Consider the following 17,689-nt stretch of genomic DNA (forward strand, 5'->3'; position numbering starts at 1 on the left):
GTACCTGGCTGAAGGTGGGCTCCTCCACAACGCGAGCAGACAGACGGAGGCACAAGGTCGAAGAGCGGCCGCCTCAGGGGCTACGACCCTGCCGGTGGGGGCCGGGCTGCTCCGGGCGCCCCCGCCCCGCTCCCTCGGAGCCGCCCTCTCCCCCGCCCCGCCGTCGCTGCGTGGGGCTGGGCCAGGAGGAGACACCCACCCCTTCGGGCACCTCCTCCCGGCGGCGCGGCGGAGGAGGCCGCGGCCTGGGCAGGGGCCGGGGGAGCTGGCGTGGCGGGAAATGGCGGCCGGGCCGGGCTGAGGGGAGAGGGGACGCGACCACGGCCGCGGCCATGAGGCTGCTGCGCGCCCTGCTGCGCTGCGCCGCCCCGGGCAGTATCCCGCAGCAGGTGGACTTCTACTCCCGCTTCTCCCCCTCACCGCTCTCCATGAAGCAGTTCCTGGACTTCGGTGAGTCCCCGCCGCCCCGCCCGCAGGTGTTTGTGAGGAGCGGAGCGGGGCGGCTCCGGCGCGGCCATGAGCTTTCCTCCCCCCCTCCCCGCCGCGCCGTACCGCTGTCCCCTTTGGCAGAACGAGCCTTCGCTTCCTTCCGGGAGAGGGGAGCCCGGTCGGCTCCTTCCCCCGAGACCGGGACTGTGGCAAGGTTGAAATCCAGCTGGAAAAATCCCCGGGTTTCGGCATCTCAGAAGTAGTTTGTTTCCTTCTGCAGAAGCCGCGGCCGCGGGGAGAGGGTGGGGGCAGCCGTGACAGCTGGTGGCGGGGGAGCAGCGGCCGGAGGGGGGTCCCGTCAGCCCGTTGCCCGCCGGCAGCGCCCACCCCTTCAGGTACGGCCGGCGCGAGGGAGGCGGAACCCGAGCCGGCCCGAAGAGCCGAAGCGGCCGTCGGTTCCCGCTGCCCCGCGTCCGTGCCTCGCAAAAGCAGCGCGCGCCGGCGGGGTGGCTTTAGCAGGCGCGTGAGAGAAGGAGCGGGGCGCAGAGAGCATGAGCCGTCCCGCCGGACCGGGCACGGGGCCTTCAAAATGAGGGAACGGGTCAGGGGGGCCCCACGGGGTCCCGTGCCCCCCGGTAACGCCGGGTTCGGGAACAAAAGGGACTGCTGGAACTGCTCCGCTCCGGAGCAAGGACCGCACGGGGAAGGGTCATCTCAGCCACACGGAGAAACCTTTGCAAAGCCTGGGGATGGAGCCGTCCTGTAACACACTCCGTACCCAAGGCACTCCCCTGTGTATAAACGCCTATTTACATAAATGTTGTATATAAGCATTCAACTAGTTAATAGTGGTATTGCTTTCTACCTTTTTGTAAGTAAATCATACCTGAGAACTGATCCTAGAACCCCAGGCTTTGTCTGAGTAGCAAGACCTACACAGAAAAGCTTCCCTTAGCTATCACTGTCACTTCATCCATCCATTCCACGTTTCACAGGCTTTGATAAAATGTATCTGGTTATTTACAGCTCCAGATTCATACAGGAACCCCACCGGGTATTCTGTTGCTACCCTACTTTTAAGGAAAGAATTTTGCAATTTAGAGTTTGCTTTGGCCTGTGTTATTTTACCACTGAAATACTAGTAAAATAATGCTTACCTTAAAATCAGTGTTTGTTTTTGAGGTGCAGCATTTCCTCATGTAAAAAGTAAGGCTACTTTTTTGCTGTTAGTACCTAAATGTAAGGTAAGGTAAGGTAGAAAACTTCCCCTCCCTCCCCCTCCCTTTTGTTTAAGGATTTAATAACGGATAGTAAAAACTAATAACAAAGGCAAAAAAAAAAGGTAGAGTGCAACACTGAAACAGTATTTGTCCGTAAGACATTCTGTAGCCATTATAATATGGTGGTGTTTTCAAGTGGAGATTTTTTTGGCTTCTTTCTCTAGAGTGAGAGCAGAAAATCATAAAATCTGGTAATGCTAACTTTAAAAAAACCTGTCTCCTAGCTCCTTCAGGTTTTGATCTAGCAAATGAAAATATTCCATAAGGAAATTTCGGTCTGGATCACATACATCAGTCGTATCTTTGGTTATAAGTGCAGGGTATTTTGTGTACAAGTCTTAGCCATTCTTTGCCTAGATAGACCGTAGCTGCACAGGGACACGAGGCCATTTCCCCATTCACTGACATCTTGCTTACCCTGAGCTGTCTTCCGTGTGTGACCCAGGATTGCAATGATACAGCCTCCAGATCCAAAACTGATCTGTGGAATGTCATTTGCTGAGTATATGAGGCATTTGAAGACAACCTTTACATTCCAATACTTTCACTCTGACTTGTTCATGGAATTTTACCTGAGAAAAGGGAAAGGCCAGTAACAGTCATGTCTGAAACACAATCTGACTAGGGAGAAGAAAGAAAGGTTTTTGGGCAGAGGTCGTATGTAGACAATGCACAATACTGGTAAGTGTCACTGTGCAGGAATTTCTTGTAAGCTATTCACTTTTTTAGTAAGTTCACTGGCATTCTCTCATCAGTGTAGTTTATGACGTATCAGAGTTGGATGCATTAAACTGAATTACTCCATACCAATTTGGTGAAGATTTTTCATGTTTAAGATGCTCCTAGCTTCCTCTTTTTCCATGTCCTTTCCTTTAATCTTCTTCCCCAACTCCCCTTTGCCACATGGAAGGAGTGAACTGCGTGGAAACACCAGAGTTAATTTTTAGGAGTTACCTGTTGTGAAACACCAAGCCTGTGGTGTGTACTCACTGCAGCAGATGAACAGGTTAGTAAGTTCAGATGCTGTTTATGTGACACTCTTGAGTCTAGAAAGAAGTCTGGCTGAGAATGAAGTTCATTGTTTCTTAGCCTTTTCCCACTCCCTACCCTTCTTTCTCACCTGGTAAAATGAGCATTCTGGGAATGAATTTAGGTCTTGATCTTAATAACCACAATTAATTGCCACCCACACAGATGACACCTGTTCTTATAAAAGGACAGGTCAGTTATCAACAGGTGTGGTAATTTACCTTCTAGCTTATAAAAATGTGAAAAATTTAAAAAGTAAATGTATTGGATGACTACTATCGTAATGACTAAGCACAGTAGCTGTCGGCTTTCATTTCTCTCTACGTATGCGTATGAGTTCATTCATCTGCCTTCTGTTCCTGTAAGGCAGTGAATTTAAACTACAGATCTAGCTGAAAATGAGATAAATATTACAGAACTTATTTTCGAAAGCATTCCAGTATGAGTTATGGTAATTCAGTAGCATCAGTGATCAAGCAAGGTGTATGCGACCATGATACTTTCTCAAGCATCATTCCCATAGAGTTTCCTGTTTCCCTTCCCTCTCTGACATGCTCAGAGTGACACACTGTTTAATCAGTGCTAGTTACAGTCCATGTTGGCTGCAAATAAAATGAACAATTTACATGGACAGAAGCAATATTTAAAGTTGAATAGTATGGCTCTGCAACTATTGCACTAGTTACTCTTTATATATTTAAGATTATTCTTACCACAACAGGGCTGTGGTATGAGTTTACATTTTGAAATACAAATGGGCTGCTGCCATGAAAGAAACATTGGCTTACCAGATTCACTGAGTCAACTTTAGAACAAAAACACAGACCTCTTATACAAGAAAGTAAGAGGTTGTGTAGTTCTCTACCTAAGTATTGAGTTTATTTTGATGTTGTCATATATCTATTTTGGTCTTAGGATCTGAAAATGCTTGTGAAAAGACTTCATTTATGTTTCTGCGACAAGAGTTGCCTGTGAGATTGGCAAACATAATGAAGGAAATAAGCCTGCTTCCAGACAACCTCCTAAGAACACCTTCAGTTCAGCTGGTGCAGAGCTGGTAAGAACAGCGTCATTTCATACCTTTAAGGGTGCCCTTCTGCATGTACAAAAGTTGGAAGAACTCATTCTCTTCTACAGAACAAACATTTCATGTGCTTGTTGCATGAACATTGCTTATTTAGATTGAGTAAATATCTCAATGTGACATAAATCAGAAACTAAATTTACAGACTTGGAAAAAACCTTTAGAAGCAATTAGAGAACTTACAAGGGAATTAAAAATCATTGAATATTGCAGGTAGTCACATGTGAGAATTCAGTAAAGCCAAGAATCCACCAGAACGATGTTTGATGGTGACTTAATTAAAATGAGGATGTTAGTTGAAGAAACCAACAAAAGCAAGCAAATACACAAAATGCTTGCAAAAGATAGTAGAAACCATTTAAAAGATGGATTATTGCAGACTGAGAGGAAAAGTGTAGAAAATATGAAGAAAGAGTGATAGGAAGCTCCCAAAGCCAAAATACATAAAATAATAGAAAGAATACAAGGCTATTAAAATAAAAAAGACATCCTTTGAAAATAATTTGCTACACATAAGCCTAAACTTTTTTAAGACGCAAACAAAACAAAGAGATTGCTTGGCATCTACTAAAGCCATGTGGCTATCTGGAAAGGCTTTTAAAGTTAAAGAGAATGGAAAATCTGCCAGTGAGTAAGTGGAATTGATTAGATGACTGAATAGAAAAAGAGCTATCAATGAAGATGAAGGCTTTTAATGAAACATGAACGCTTAAATTCTCATGATACTAAATTACATAGATCAAATGGGAAATGAATTCCACTTGGACAAATGCAAAGTAGAGCACAGAGAGGAACCTCCTCTCTCTCTATGCTTGTGTGCTTACAATACAGAAAGAAATTTTGGTGTGACTGGGGGATGTTTTTCTGAATATGTCATTTGATGGGTAAGAAGGCAAATAGTGTTAGGAACTAAGTAAAAATGAGGAGGAATATAATTGTACCACTGTGTTAGCCCATTCTTCCTCTGAATTGCGTGCAGTTTTAGTCACTCCATCCTGAACAGAAAAGACCAAGAGGGATAATCAGAGGGTTGGAACAATTTCTACGTGAGGAGAAACCAAATAGAATTCTTCAGCTTGGAAAATACACATCTAAGGGAAGAGATGGCAGAAATACTTAAATCGTGAACAAGCTGGGAAGATTTTCTAATAATAGGAACTCGCTGGGGCTGCACATAAGTGATCACCTACTGGGTTTAAAACACAAGGAAGATCTTTTATGCATTCTAATTAAATTGTGGAATCCATTGCTCTGGAGATTTTGGAAGAAAGCATTGTGAATAGATTCAAAAGGATCTAACAGAATTCAAAGGGGATAGTTCAGGGATCTGGGGAATTGTATTAGAATTGGTCTTTGTCATGTTTCTTTCATTTAAAGGTATGTCCAAAGTCTTCAGGAGATCCTTGACTTCAAGGACAAAAGCTCAGAAGATTCAGGGGCTGTTCATAGGTAAGGATTTGCTGTCACATATGTTGATATTATGTTAATATTATGTAAAAGGACTGGTAAGAGAAGAATAACTTAAGAAAAATTTCAGCTATCTCCAGTCTTTACGTAGGAGTTGCAGTAACGTCACCCCCGTCCCTAACAGGAGGGTACGTTAAAACATGAAACAAAGCACTTTTATGCTGTATCATTCTGGTCAGGGCTTTTTTTTAATGCTGAAGAAGTGATGAATATGTCAAACTTGACCAAATGTTTATCAGTTCCTTACTTGTAATGGTGAAACTAACATATGGAACTTTTCACCTGTAGAGTAGGCTTGGTCATCGTTGGCTGACCATAACTGCCTTTTGACAGGCATGGGATGATCTGCAGGAAAATGGCTGGCAGAGGTTTCTCTTTTTCTTGGCAGTGATCAAGATAATAAATAAATAATAATTGTATAAAGAATCAATAGTGATTGATTACTGATTGTTTCAAGGCTAGTCGCTTGAAATATGCTGTAAAGACTGACCTGTCTTCTTATTGCTGTAGGCAGATCTGTGATATTTCTGTACATAATGGTCTTCATTTGTGTAGGCAGGTACTCTGTTTGCCAAAGTATTAAATTCACTTGAAAGTGAAATACTAACAATGTATTAATTTTAGTTTTACAGATACTGTGATAAAAATTCGGAATCGACACAATGATGTAATTCCTACGATGGCTCAAGGGGTAATAGAGTACAAGGAAAGCTTTGGCATTGATCCAGTGACCTCACAGAATGTGCAGTATTTTTTAGACCGTTTCTACATGAGTCGCATTTCAATTAGAATGCTCCTTAATCAACACTGTAAGTGCCATTGTTGAAAGGAGGGGAAATGACACCTGTATTATGTCAGTATATTTTCCTTTTATTTTTAAGTATTTAGTCTGTACTTAAGTCCTTCTTAGAAGCACACTATTTGCCTTGCTATTTATAAACTGATTCTTGATACAGTTCTTAAAAATTAATAGTAGGCTTTCAAATATGGTGAAGATTGGAATTATAGATTGCCTATAAATTTCTGTTTAGCGAAACTGAAGACACAAACTAAAAATATAAAATTATATCAGGTGTTAAATAGCATTTTCTTTTTTGGCAGCATTACTGTTTGGTGGGAAAATTAATCCAGCTCATCCAAAACACATTGGAAGCATCGATCCTACCTGCAATGTTGTTGAAGTTATTAAAGGTAAATTCAGCAGATGAGAACAACAGTCCTGAAAACTTAAAGGAATGTTCACACTGAGAGCCAATACACATCTTGATACTCATATACTGTTTTGTTCTTTCCTACCTAGAGCAGAAGTTTTATTTAAAGCGTAATACAGTTTGTTACTTCCCTGTAAACCCAGTTTTTCTGAGAAAATACAAAATCTCCCTGACAGTGCACGGTGTTTTCATTTTTTTTTTCTTTTTGGTCAACTGAAAAGGAGAAAAAATAAAGTGGAAGGGGAAATCTAACTTTCTGTCTTTTTATTATAGATGGTTATGAAAGCGCAAAAAGACTTTGTGATTTATATTACATGAGCTCTCCAGAACTCATCCTTGAAGAGCTGAATGGTAAGTGAATGTGGGATGAGGCACTCTTGAATTTAGTGATGACTTCTGCTAAACTAGCTGGTGGTGAAATGTTGTCGTTCCACTTCTCATATAGTTAATGTGTTCTCTATATCTATTGTCATAAAATTTTTTTGTTTTGTTTTAAATCTGTCAGAAGGCTTTCCTAGTTCCTCCCTTTAATTAAACTGAAACCAGTAGAAAAGTTTTTGACAGTACAGCTATCGATACAACAGATTTTAGCAGCCTCCTTCCCTCCCTAAGGTTTCTTGTCTGTCTTCACCCTACACTGTTTACTCCATCTCATCCTCTCTGCATTTCACGCTTTAAAGGTTCATAGTAAACATTAATTCTGATTTCTCTTGCTTATTCAGCTATCATGTTCTTGTAGTTGTAGATCAATATAATACACTCAAGTTGTGGTAAAAATTATTTGAACCCATTGGCTGTGACTTGAAAAAACAGTTTACAACTGTGTTGCTGTGAACTGAGAGGTCAGCTGTTGTCCTCATAGTCCTGCTGAATGCTAAAGAGCCTTTCTGACACTACTCACTGGAGTACTTTTCAAGATGCCAAATGCCAAGTTCGAACAGACCTACAAAACCCAGCAATCATAATTGCTTCTACAAGTAATTGTGAAAGCCAAAGTGCAGCCACAGTAACGTGGCTTATGAAGCTAAAGGCAAAGAAAATGTGGCCTTGACTACACATTCCAGATCCTTTCTTCCTACTGTACAGAACCTGGCATTCTGTATCTAGGTTAAAAGGTTTATCTCTCTCCGTATTTGGAGCATGATACTAAAATACATTTGAAAGATCACAGCCATGCTAGCTAATTCTCTGCACTGAGGGGCCATTTAATGGTGCTCCAGAAGCCAGAACAAATAGTTCAGTTTTTATATAAAGGAGTGACCTTTTGCTCAGTGAATTGTGAAGGTGAGTTAAACCTGATCCAGGCCAAATGCACATTCCTTGCCCACAGCTGAGAGTGGAGACCATAATTTAAACCTTAGGCCTGGGATCTAGGGGTGGAGGCATGGGGAGGGTTGCTGAGGACAGGAACCTGACGTATTTCAAAGTATGATTTATTCTCCCCCCACACCCCACCCCTACTTTATTTTTGCTGGGTACATAATTTGTTCCAGATCTTTTGACATCGCTAGTCTTCAACATTTATGTTCCTAAGGCACTGGTCACTAACAGAGTCTGGTGAGAAATTATTAATTTGTTGAACTGAAGGAACTTTAAGAGCCAGTAGAATTTTTTGAACAACCTTTCCTTAATTTTTGATACAGTGAACATGTTCCAATGATATTTTCTACAATTTATTCTCAAAAAAAAGTTTGAAAACTGTATCAGTTTTATAGATAGCATTGTCTGTAATTTTTGTTAAGGTTTCTTGTTAGAAATAATTCGGGTTGGGAGGGACCTCAGGAGGTTTCTTGCCTGACCTCCTGCTCAAGCAGGGACAGCTACAAGGTCAGACCAGGTTTCTCAGGGCGTTACCCAGTTTGGTCTTACAAATCCTCTAAGAACAACAACTACATAACATCTCTGGGCAACATGTTTCAATATTTTAACTGTCATGGTGAAAAAAGTTTTTTCTTTATGTCCAGTCTGAACCTCTGTCACTTCATCTTACTCTCACTGTTACTTGTTGTTCCACTACCTGAAGATCCTGACTCTTATCTTCATGATAAACTCCTCATAGATACTAGAAAGCAACTATTATATGCCCTAACCAGTGATGCTACAGTGGGTTTTAAGATTTATTTCTAAAGCAGCAAGCACATTTGAAAAACTTGAGTATGACTTTTGATTAAAATGTAACTTTTCAGAAGATTTTATGTTCAAATTTTCCTTCTCTTGTAAATTCTCTCAACAATACAAATGTACATTTTGAATAACTGCAGGAATGAATAAAAGATACCTAGTTTGCTATTTAATTATTTACACTCTCTTTTCTCCAGCTAAATCAACAGGACAGCCCATGCAAGTGGTGTATGTGCCATCACATCTCTATCACATGGTTTTCGAACTTTTCAAGGTCTGTGCACTTACCATTACACAATTCTTTTATACACCTTTGTTTAGTGAGATTGTATTTGTTTGACTTATTGAACCAATTCTAGATAGCAGCGTGTTTTTGCAAGTGCAAACCTACTGCTGTTTGACTGCAGGAAGATACCTAAATGGTACTATTTAGACAAACAGTAACTGCACAGAAAATTAACAGCTTTGTAAAAGTACCTTAAAATGTATAAAGATATTAGTAAAGCAAGTGAGAATAAGATAGACATTTTTTGGCACATATTCAAATCTGGTATAATGTGCAGTGGGTCCTATAGAGCTTTCCTCAAGCAGTTCAGTCCTAGACTTTTTTTGATTCTTGTATGTATTGCATGTACTATGCATCATAAAGAATTCTACAAATAAAACTGTACGTTAAGATATTGTTTGTTCTTAAAAAAATAATATTTGAAGTCTGTGTAGTCTAATAAACTATATAAATACTGAATAAACCAGAAGAACTAAAAATCCTTTTTCTAAAACCATATACATTTATCCTGATTCTGAAATACGTGATAAAAATAACTTTCCTAAATTGATGTTTTAAGATAACGTACCAAAGTGGTAGGAACAGGATTTAAGTTGTACTTGAAAATTGCAGAATGCAATGAGAGCCACCATGGAACATCATGTTGATCGATGCATTTATCCTCCGATTCATGTACACGTCACGTTGGGAAATGAGGATTTAACTGTGAAGGTACCCACTTTTTTTGATTATTTTGAAGGGTATTTTGATTAGGGTTTTTTTTTTCGCCTCTCATAGGCAGTGTATTACTAACTTTAGCTGGTGATCTGGTTCCAACAATGGATTGTATGGGATGATGTAGTATATAAGTAACAAGACCGTTACTGAATTTCACATACTGCATCAGTAGGAAATTCATGGAGAGTTTGCACAGTCACATGGAAGGCTCTGCAATAGAATTCTGTACTTTAGTCACACTCGGGTCTTTCCTAACTTATAAGCGACTAAAACCAAAGTAGCATCTTTATACAATTGCAATATCAGCATTTTCTAAGTGCCAGTAACAGAGCTGTACAGTTGTGAAACAACTGAGAAAAGGAAAATAAACGTTGTATATTTCATGCAAATGAAACCTTCCTGAAGGTTTGCAGAGTAATTTCTTCTTTTCCTGTACAACATCAGTGTTGGATTTCAAAGACCAACTACAAGCTTTTTCATAAGTCTAACTAAACCATAGTAAAAAAACTCTTCTGACTTACTCCTTCAGTAATAGATTTAACAGATGATATTTAACTGGCAATATTCCCGAGGAATAAAGATAAAAATACACAGAACCTGGCATTTGTTAAAAGGTACAGATGCTGACTTTGGACAAAATTGAGTTATGAGCAAGATAAAAGCAATGCATAATTTAAGCAGAATTTTCTTGCTTCCAAGAGATTATGAATATTTCTTATGGTAGTATTTTATTTAAATGGTTTGGATAAAGGATGAAAAGAAAAGATTCTCCTCTCTCTGGTCATTGCTGTAACTGAGAGATGAGAATTTAAGAAAATTCAAAATCTAATAGGGACAACTTTGTATTATATTTTACCTGAACTTTCTCTGCATCGTTGTTTGAGAGAAGCTGTCTTTTATAAAATGTATTCAGGGACATAATGCTACACGTTCCTTCTTGTTCCAGATGAGTGATCGTGGTGGAGGTGTTCCTATGAGGAAAATTGACAGACTTTTCAACTACATGTATTCAACAGCACCACGTCCACGTGTTGAGACGTCACGAGCTACACCTTTGGTACGCAAATCTTTTATGCTGTGTCATCTTGGATATGCTTAATTGTCACAAAAGAAACCATTAGCTAAAGTTATGAAGTACTGATTTTATAGATACAATGAGTATCACTATTTGGATCTTATAGCTTAATTAAAATATTTTTTCTAGAAATAACAGGAAAATTGCATAAAATTCTGAAATACTACAAAGTATTTAAACTTGTTTAAGGTTCTATTTTTGTCTACCAAATATGAAGATAAGCTACCTCAAGCAGAATACTTAGCTATGCTGAGGGTACTGCAGTAAGGACAGGACTCTAAATTCTTCTTGTGGCTACTGAATGAAAGGAAAAATAATTACAGCAATGATTTTGGATCAAGTCCAGTTGTACTATGTAGTCATTTGTACCCCAGCCAAGGACTAAGGGATGCAGATGTAACAGGGCATATGAAGAATCTATTTCGGTCTTTTGTGAACTTTAAATATGCATAAGTAATAAAGTCTTAGGTCTCAGCAAGAAGCTCTGATCAGCTTTCCTGATTTTATTCTCTCACATTGCATCATTCAAAATTAATTTAAAAAAATGTATATAGTGTCCTGCATCTAGATGGCTGCAATTCATCAAACACTAGATCTTTACCCTAGAGAAGTGTTGTGTATGTTCATTGAGAGATTACTTGTAAAATTCAGTAGATTAAAAAAAAATATACACTTAACACTGCAGGGCTATGTCCTGCTACTGCAGACAAGGCTCGTCAGAATTTTAGTTTAAGCTACAAATTCACAGATGTTGCTCTTGGACCTTTTTTATATATATACTAATGATGAAACATATCCAACTTAAGTACTCAGTGTTCTTAAAATTAGCAGCTCCCTGAGGCATTGACCAGACTGAGTACAGTTTTCTCTAATGGTCTCATAATTTCTTGAAAAAGCTACTGTAATACAAGGAGTATTCCTCTGTCAAACCAGCAGCCTGGTTTGACAGAGGAATAAGACTATTTTCTCATAATCACAATTATCTATGCATTCTTCTGTTTCTGGGGTGTATAATAGTTCCAGGGGGAAGAATAGTTTACATTTGAACTCCTCCTCTTACTGTCAAACATCGTGCTTAGTTTCTCTATTTACCTATTAAGTTAAAACAAAAAACACCAGTGACTGATGCAATTACTGAAAATACACTTTTTCTCCTGGATCAGGCTGGATTTGGTTATGGCTTACCCATATCTCGTCTGTATGCGCAGTACTTCCAAGGAGATCTCAAACTGTATTCCTTAGAAGGCTATGGTACAGATGCAGTTATTTACATAAAGGTATGATATAACACTTTACCATTTTAAATTTATCAGCAACTCTAATCAAGCTGGTAATGGAACTCCTTGTTCTGTTACTGTAACTTTGCTTAAAAAGAATATAGTCAGATACAGTCTTCTCTACTTACAGGCCTTATCAACAGAATCCATTGAAAGACTCCCTGTATATAACAAAGCAGCCTGGAAACATTATAAAGCAAACCATGAAGCAGATGACTGGTGTGTGCCAAGCAGTGAGCCAAAGGACATGACCACTTTTCGCAGTACATAGCTTTTTCCTCAACAGTTCATAAGAAGTAGGTATGTCTGTAAAGGGAATTTAAAAGACCTGACTTACACCAAGATGCTAAACCGCATTTGATATGTGAAAATAATTTTAAGTGGAGTAACTCTTTTCTGGAATAAAAAAAAAAGAACAAAACACAAGAAAAACCCCAAACTGTACGTACTTCTAAATTTTAAGCGAGAAGGTCACACTTAATGTGTTCTACTTTCTATTTATGACTACTTTCAGTGGCTAAATCAACAGAGCAGTATTTTCAGGTTTTGTAGGGACCAATGCAATCTCTTTCATATCTGATGAGAAATGTATTAATTCATGTAATTACAAAATTGTTTTAATACAAACTAATGAAAAAGTCCACCAGAATACTTTTCCGTTACAGAATATTCCAGACTAATGAAAAACTCATGCAAGAAATGACGAGTTTATTGCTGTACCTTTGTACCTGTACGGCACTTTCTCTTCTTTTATCTTAAGCATGCTGAAGCCTAATTTTGCAAAGTTAGATATGTTGCCTACACACCTTGCCTACATCAAGGTTTTCTGCATCTGTAGAAATCACACTTAGGTCTGTAGGGATAAAAAAAAATATAATAAAAAAAAACCATATAGCTGCTACCACTGGTATAATGTATCTCAGGTATGTGGTATCAGTCCTATTTCTTTGGTTGTAATGTGAATATTTAATACATGTGAAAAATTACCTTGCCATGATCATTGTGAATTAGCAAATAGTTTTGGCTTATGTACAGTAAAGATATGCTGTCTTGCATTTGCTTATATTTCTGTAGGAAATACCTAAACGCAGGATCAATGTTCTAGCCCTAGTGAGATCTCAGACTCTGGGGTTTGTCAGGTTACAGCTGTAAATGATACTATTTTAATAAACAGTTTTTTAACATTTGCTCTTACTAGGGCACCTCTATTTGTCAATAAAAACTACCTTCTCAGGAGTATTTAAGAAAAAGTGGAATTAACAGTTTTTGAAAATACCTTTGTATTTGTGATATGCTTCTGGCCTTGTTTATGTAGTATCTGGAAGTCACACTATAGCATAAATGAGGTAAGCAGAACGTGTTTATCAGTCAAAGGCAAACTGTCAACGCATACTGGGGAAGATAAAGAGGGGAATAAGTATTACATTTCAGGTACAAAATCCTTCTTTTAAGAAAGGATTCAACTTTTTTCAATGCCTATTGTGCCAGCTTTGTTCAAATCACACACACACCCCCCCCCTATGTTGCACCTGGATCCCTGTCATTCCTGAACATTTTAGGAGTGATGCAGTTAAAGATACTGAGAACTAATCCTTTTCTCAGTTAATTCATTGCTTGTAATTCTGTGATTTTGTACTGCAGCAGATGTGCATAATCCCTCTCAGAAAGAAAAAGCCTAAATGTTACTAGTTTGGTTTACTAGCTCTGCACAGAGCAGAAGGTGATATCACAGGTGAAGGCAATAGCTGGTATGTTAGAAATTGAAGTCATGCTCTTCTAGTTGTAGCTGAGCCAGATGGAAGATTGTCACCTCCTACCTCCCTAGCCTACTTCTGCAAAACGCTAACATGGCTTTATACCCTGGTCAGGCTAATGTAGGTCACTTGAAGAGTAGTGATTTACAGAGTTGTCTATATACACAGTTAGACTGATGCTCTGAGGGAGGATTACTCTACTCTAGCTTAATTGCCACCAGAACAGTACAGGTACCTGCTCCGCTCAAGCTTGTGGGCACTTTGAGAGGTCCCTGTTTTTCTTCTTGACAAGGATGTGAGGTGGTGACTGGCAGACGTTTCCATCTGCTTGGCTACAGGAGAAGCTGTAGCTGTTCTTCAACCCTGGAAAAAGCGTGTATGTGAGAAATTCCACATATTGCAAAGTGGGGCCTATACAAAAGTTAGAGAGGATGCCTGCAGCTATTGCTTTTGCTAAACTAAAGCTGAAAGTTACAGCAAAGGGATTTTAAAAACTCCACTCTGAAGCTGAACATTTTAGCTTTTATGCTAAGTTTTAAATATTTAACTAACTTAATTGAACTGATTTTAGTAGCACCTGAGAACTACAAGAGATGTTTCTAATGAAGCATTGTTTTCTAGAAAGTCTATTGAAGTATTTCATGTGGTATTATTGAAATAAAACCTCTTTCATGGTCTCAGCTAGCTACTTATTGAATTCCAATTATTAAACAACTTCCTGTGTAGTTATATTTGTATCTGTCTCCTCACCCTCCACCTCAAATGATTGCGGTGAAAACACAAGTGTAGTAATATTTTGCTTTACAATGTTTAACCCTACTTACAAGTTTGATCTTTGATTACTTCTGATTTAAATAGAAGTTCTGAAGATAATTTTTGTGTTTAATATTTTCATTACTGTACTGAAGTCATTGCCAACACACTGGTTAAGTTGAAGTGAATCACTGTAGAAAATCAGTATAATAGCTCAGCTATCAGAATGCTGAGATCAGTAGTTTTGTATGCAAATAAGCTCAGTCTTGCACTGTAAAATTAATCTTGGTTTGTGTTAAGTTAATTTTTTGAAGAATCACTACATTTATTCATTAAAGCTATTTTGAAAATTAAACTTTCAGTTGGTGATTTTGTGGCATGGTACCAAGCTAGTCCCATGGAGCCAGCCTCCTCGTTTTGCATCTGACAGCTGTTAAATGCATGTTCTTGTGCTCAGGTGCCAGGTGAGTTTATCATCCCTGCTGTGGCCCCTGTTTAACTACCACAGCTCTGCAGCACACAGGCAAACCTTTGAAACCATTATTTCCATTAGTCTCCTTCCTGAGAAACGAACTCTTCACAGGGTGCAACATTCAGTTCAGCAGGCTTAAAGGAAAAAGGTAATACATCATTAGATGAGTATTCTCTGTTCTGGCTGAAAGCACTTATCTGAGAAATAAACTTCCCGGACAGAATTAATCAAAGGGTGATTTTACGTGTGTGATCCTCAGCGTTTGATCATTCTGTACTTCTAATTCCCTTCCCTTTTATCAGTGGGGCAGCATTCTTCTGTGGCTCAAGGTCTGTAAGCTTGGAGTACCAACTCAAAGCTACTGGAAACAAAGTAAATAAGTTAAATCTTGACCAAAGAATTGTTTCTTAGTGCACAAAACTGAAAATAGAACCTCTTTTTAAAAGTAATTATTACCAAGATTTTCAAAATTTATTTTGGAAATGCAGAGGGTGCCAAAGCATTTCCACACAGTCCTTTTGCTGAAATTCGTGACATCTGTACAAAAAAATAACAACTGTGAAACACCAACAGTGAAGTTCATTCATTTAATTAAAATGAAAAACAGTCCATAGATTTAAAGGAGAACTTGGTCCACATAAACAAATTACGTAAGTTTTATTCTAGTCCATTCTATGGTGAAATTGATATTTAAGCTAGTCTATATTTCTGGAATAATCTAATTAAAGGAAGTGCTGGTGGAGTAACTCTAGAAAATAGTATGTAAATATACAAAACACCAATTCATGTTCTAAACTATTCTGAGAATCAAATCCTCCTTTAAAAAGAAGTAATCTGTAGTCTACAATTGGAACATTTAAATACAATGCAGAAACCCAGTGCTTCAGTGATATTTTTTCCTTCAGTTCTTCCCTCAGTATTTTACGTTTGAAAAACAGTATAGTTTAAAATTAGCAAATATATAAATTTGGTCCGCAAAAATCTTGTAGCAGGTAGAAAAGAGAAATACATGTATTGCAAATTGATCTTATTCATAGCATAAATCTATAAAACTATGTATTATTTAGGAAAAATAGGTTAAAAAAGATCTTATTTATAGGTTTAAACCTTGTCCCAACACCATACAGGTAGTGTACAGAAAACTTAATATTATGCTGAGTATATGTAGTTTGTGAAAACTACGCAATATTTCTTGTTATTTTCTCAGTAAATTGCAACACATAGAATTCAAAAACAATGTGCTACTACAGTGAACTTTGAATGAAAATCCCAGAAATACAAGAATTTAAACAAAATAATCCATAAATTTGAAATACATGCTTTCTTTTTAAATTAATTTGACATTACTGTTTTCTTAAACTTAATTTTTACTATACATCTTTAGTGGCAACAGATAAACAGACTGTCACAGACTGAATTTGTTGGCAGGATTTTTCTATTGTCCCTCTCTCAGATTCAGCTCTATCAAATGCTAGTTGACTAATAATTGGAATGATTTTTAATACTGTATTCTACTTTTCACAAACATCAATTTCAATGAAAAGGGCATATGAGGTCTCAGAAGCACAAATATTACTTAAGGCAGAAAGTTAAATTATTGTCTATTAGTACAGGCAGAGTCAACTAGGAATGAAAAAACCCTGAAAACGTTATTTCATTTCATTGGGTTGTAATGGGGAGGGACCATAATTAAAAAGTAAAAAACCACCTATGTTAAACTGTTGCACTTTCCCTCCTCCCTCAATTGTACAATTATATACAAATCTGCTGAACTTCCTCAAGATGAAGCAAGTCTGTGCTAAAATAAAACAGGGTGGGTTTAGCAGCTTGATTCAAGAGTGGCTACCACTCTGCCAGTCTTGCGAACTTCTCTCTCCTTCTTTTGAACCTTTTCCTTCTGCTTTTCCAGTTTTTCTTGTGTTTTTCTAATATCCTTAATTTTTTTCTTTATTGTTGATCGGTCATTTTGACTGGAAACTCCCAGAGCCTTTGCGGGGGGAAGAAAAGAAAATACCTCATCATTAATTTTCCCAACAGCACTGTCAATGGTGCTTGTGTATGAACAGATAAAGGTTAAGTGTTATTTGCTTTGGCTGCAAGAGAGTCTGTTTATTTGAAAAATAAAGACCTAAGTCCTCAAAAGTATTGTAAATGATCATCTGGGTAAGAAGGCAAGTAAGGAAACAAGGGCCTACTCTTGTTTGGTTGTGAAATAACAGCTTCTTGTTGGATTTTATAAACAGGGAGACACCTGAGAATTTCCATCAAATAGCATAATAAATAGCAGTCTCAAAATATTTTTCTAGCTCTTTTTATACAAGGGGGATTTATATTCAGTAACTACTTTTTAATTTTTAATATTAAGTATTTTAAAGTGTGCTATTAAAAATTGTGTTCAGCAAGTAAATGGTACACTAGGATTTTTGACCAGCAGGTGGCAGTACCCGATTCCAAGTCACAGACAGCACTCGCTCCCCCTCCACACAACTCTGAATGGCATTAGGTGTGAATTGAGCTTTAAGCATCAACAGCCAAAGTTCCCCAAAGAGAGACCGTCATTCGACAGACCAGTAGCAGGTATTTCCTCTGTGTCCAAGGAAATATTAACAAAATACAGGACATTCAGTGTTGCTAGTCTATTCTAAAATGCAGGTGTATTTTGGAGACTGAAATTAAGACACTTCCCCCCCCCCCCCCCAAACCCCCCAAAACCTCCGTTGATCCTTTAATAAAA

General features: G+C 38.4%; 2 protein-coding genes across 4 annotated transcripts in view; one reads left to right on the forward strand and one right to left on the reverse strand.

Moving 5' to 3' along the window:
- The first annotated feature begins 222 nt into the window (after positions 1 to 222).
- Positions 223 to 14,838, forward strand: PDK1 (pyruvate dehydrogenase kinase, isozyme 1). Its single transcript, XM_014954625.1, has 11 exons — positions 223 to 450; positions 3,654 to 3,795; positions 5,200 to 5,271; positions 5,914 to 6,098; positions 6,391 to 6,480; positions 6,774 to 6,851; positions 8,819 to 8,895; positions 9,520 to 9,618; positions 10,571 to 10,681; positions 11,863 to 11,976; positions 12,107 to 14,838. Exons 1-11 carry the CDS (start codon positions 333 to 335, stop codon positions 12,245 to 12,247), a joined length of 1,227 nt encoding a protein of 408 aa, XP_014810111.1. The 5' UTR covers positions 223 to 332; the 3' UTR covers positions 12,248 to 14,838.
- Positions 14,839 to 15,404: 566 nt separating this feature from the next.
- LOC106895282 (neurabin-1-like) overlaps positions 15,405 to 17,689 on the reverse strand; it is a 42,153-nt gene continuing 39,868 nt past the window's right edge. For 2 of the 3 annotated variants that reach the window (XM_014954617.1, XM_014954618.1), the window contains one exon: positions 16,320 to 16,942. In XM_014954617.1, the coding sequence (XP_014810103.1) occupies positions 16,775 to 16,942 (168 nt within the window). In that variant the 3' untranslated portion in view covers positions 16,320 to 16,774. Of the gene's footprint in view, positions 16,943 to 17,689 lie in introns of all 3 variants that reach the window. The other variant, XM_014954616.1, reaches the window with a different exon arrangement.

The sequence above is a fragment of the Calidris pugnax genome, unplaced genomic scaffold (genome assembly GCF_001431845.1).
Source record: "Calidris pugnax isolate Ruff unplaced genomic scaffold, ASM143184v1 scaffold103, whole genome shotgun sequence".
NCBI lineage: Eukaryota > Metazoa > Chordata > Aves > Charadriiformes > Scolopacidae > Calidris > Calidris pugnax.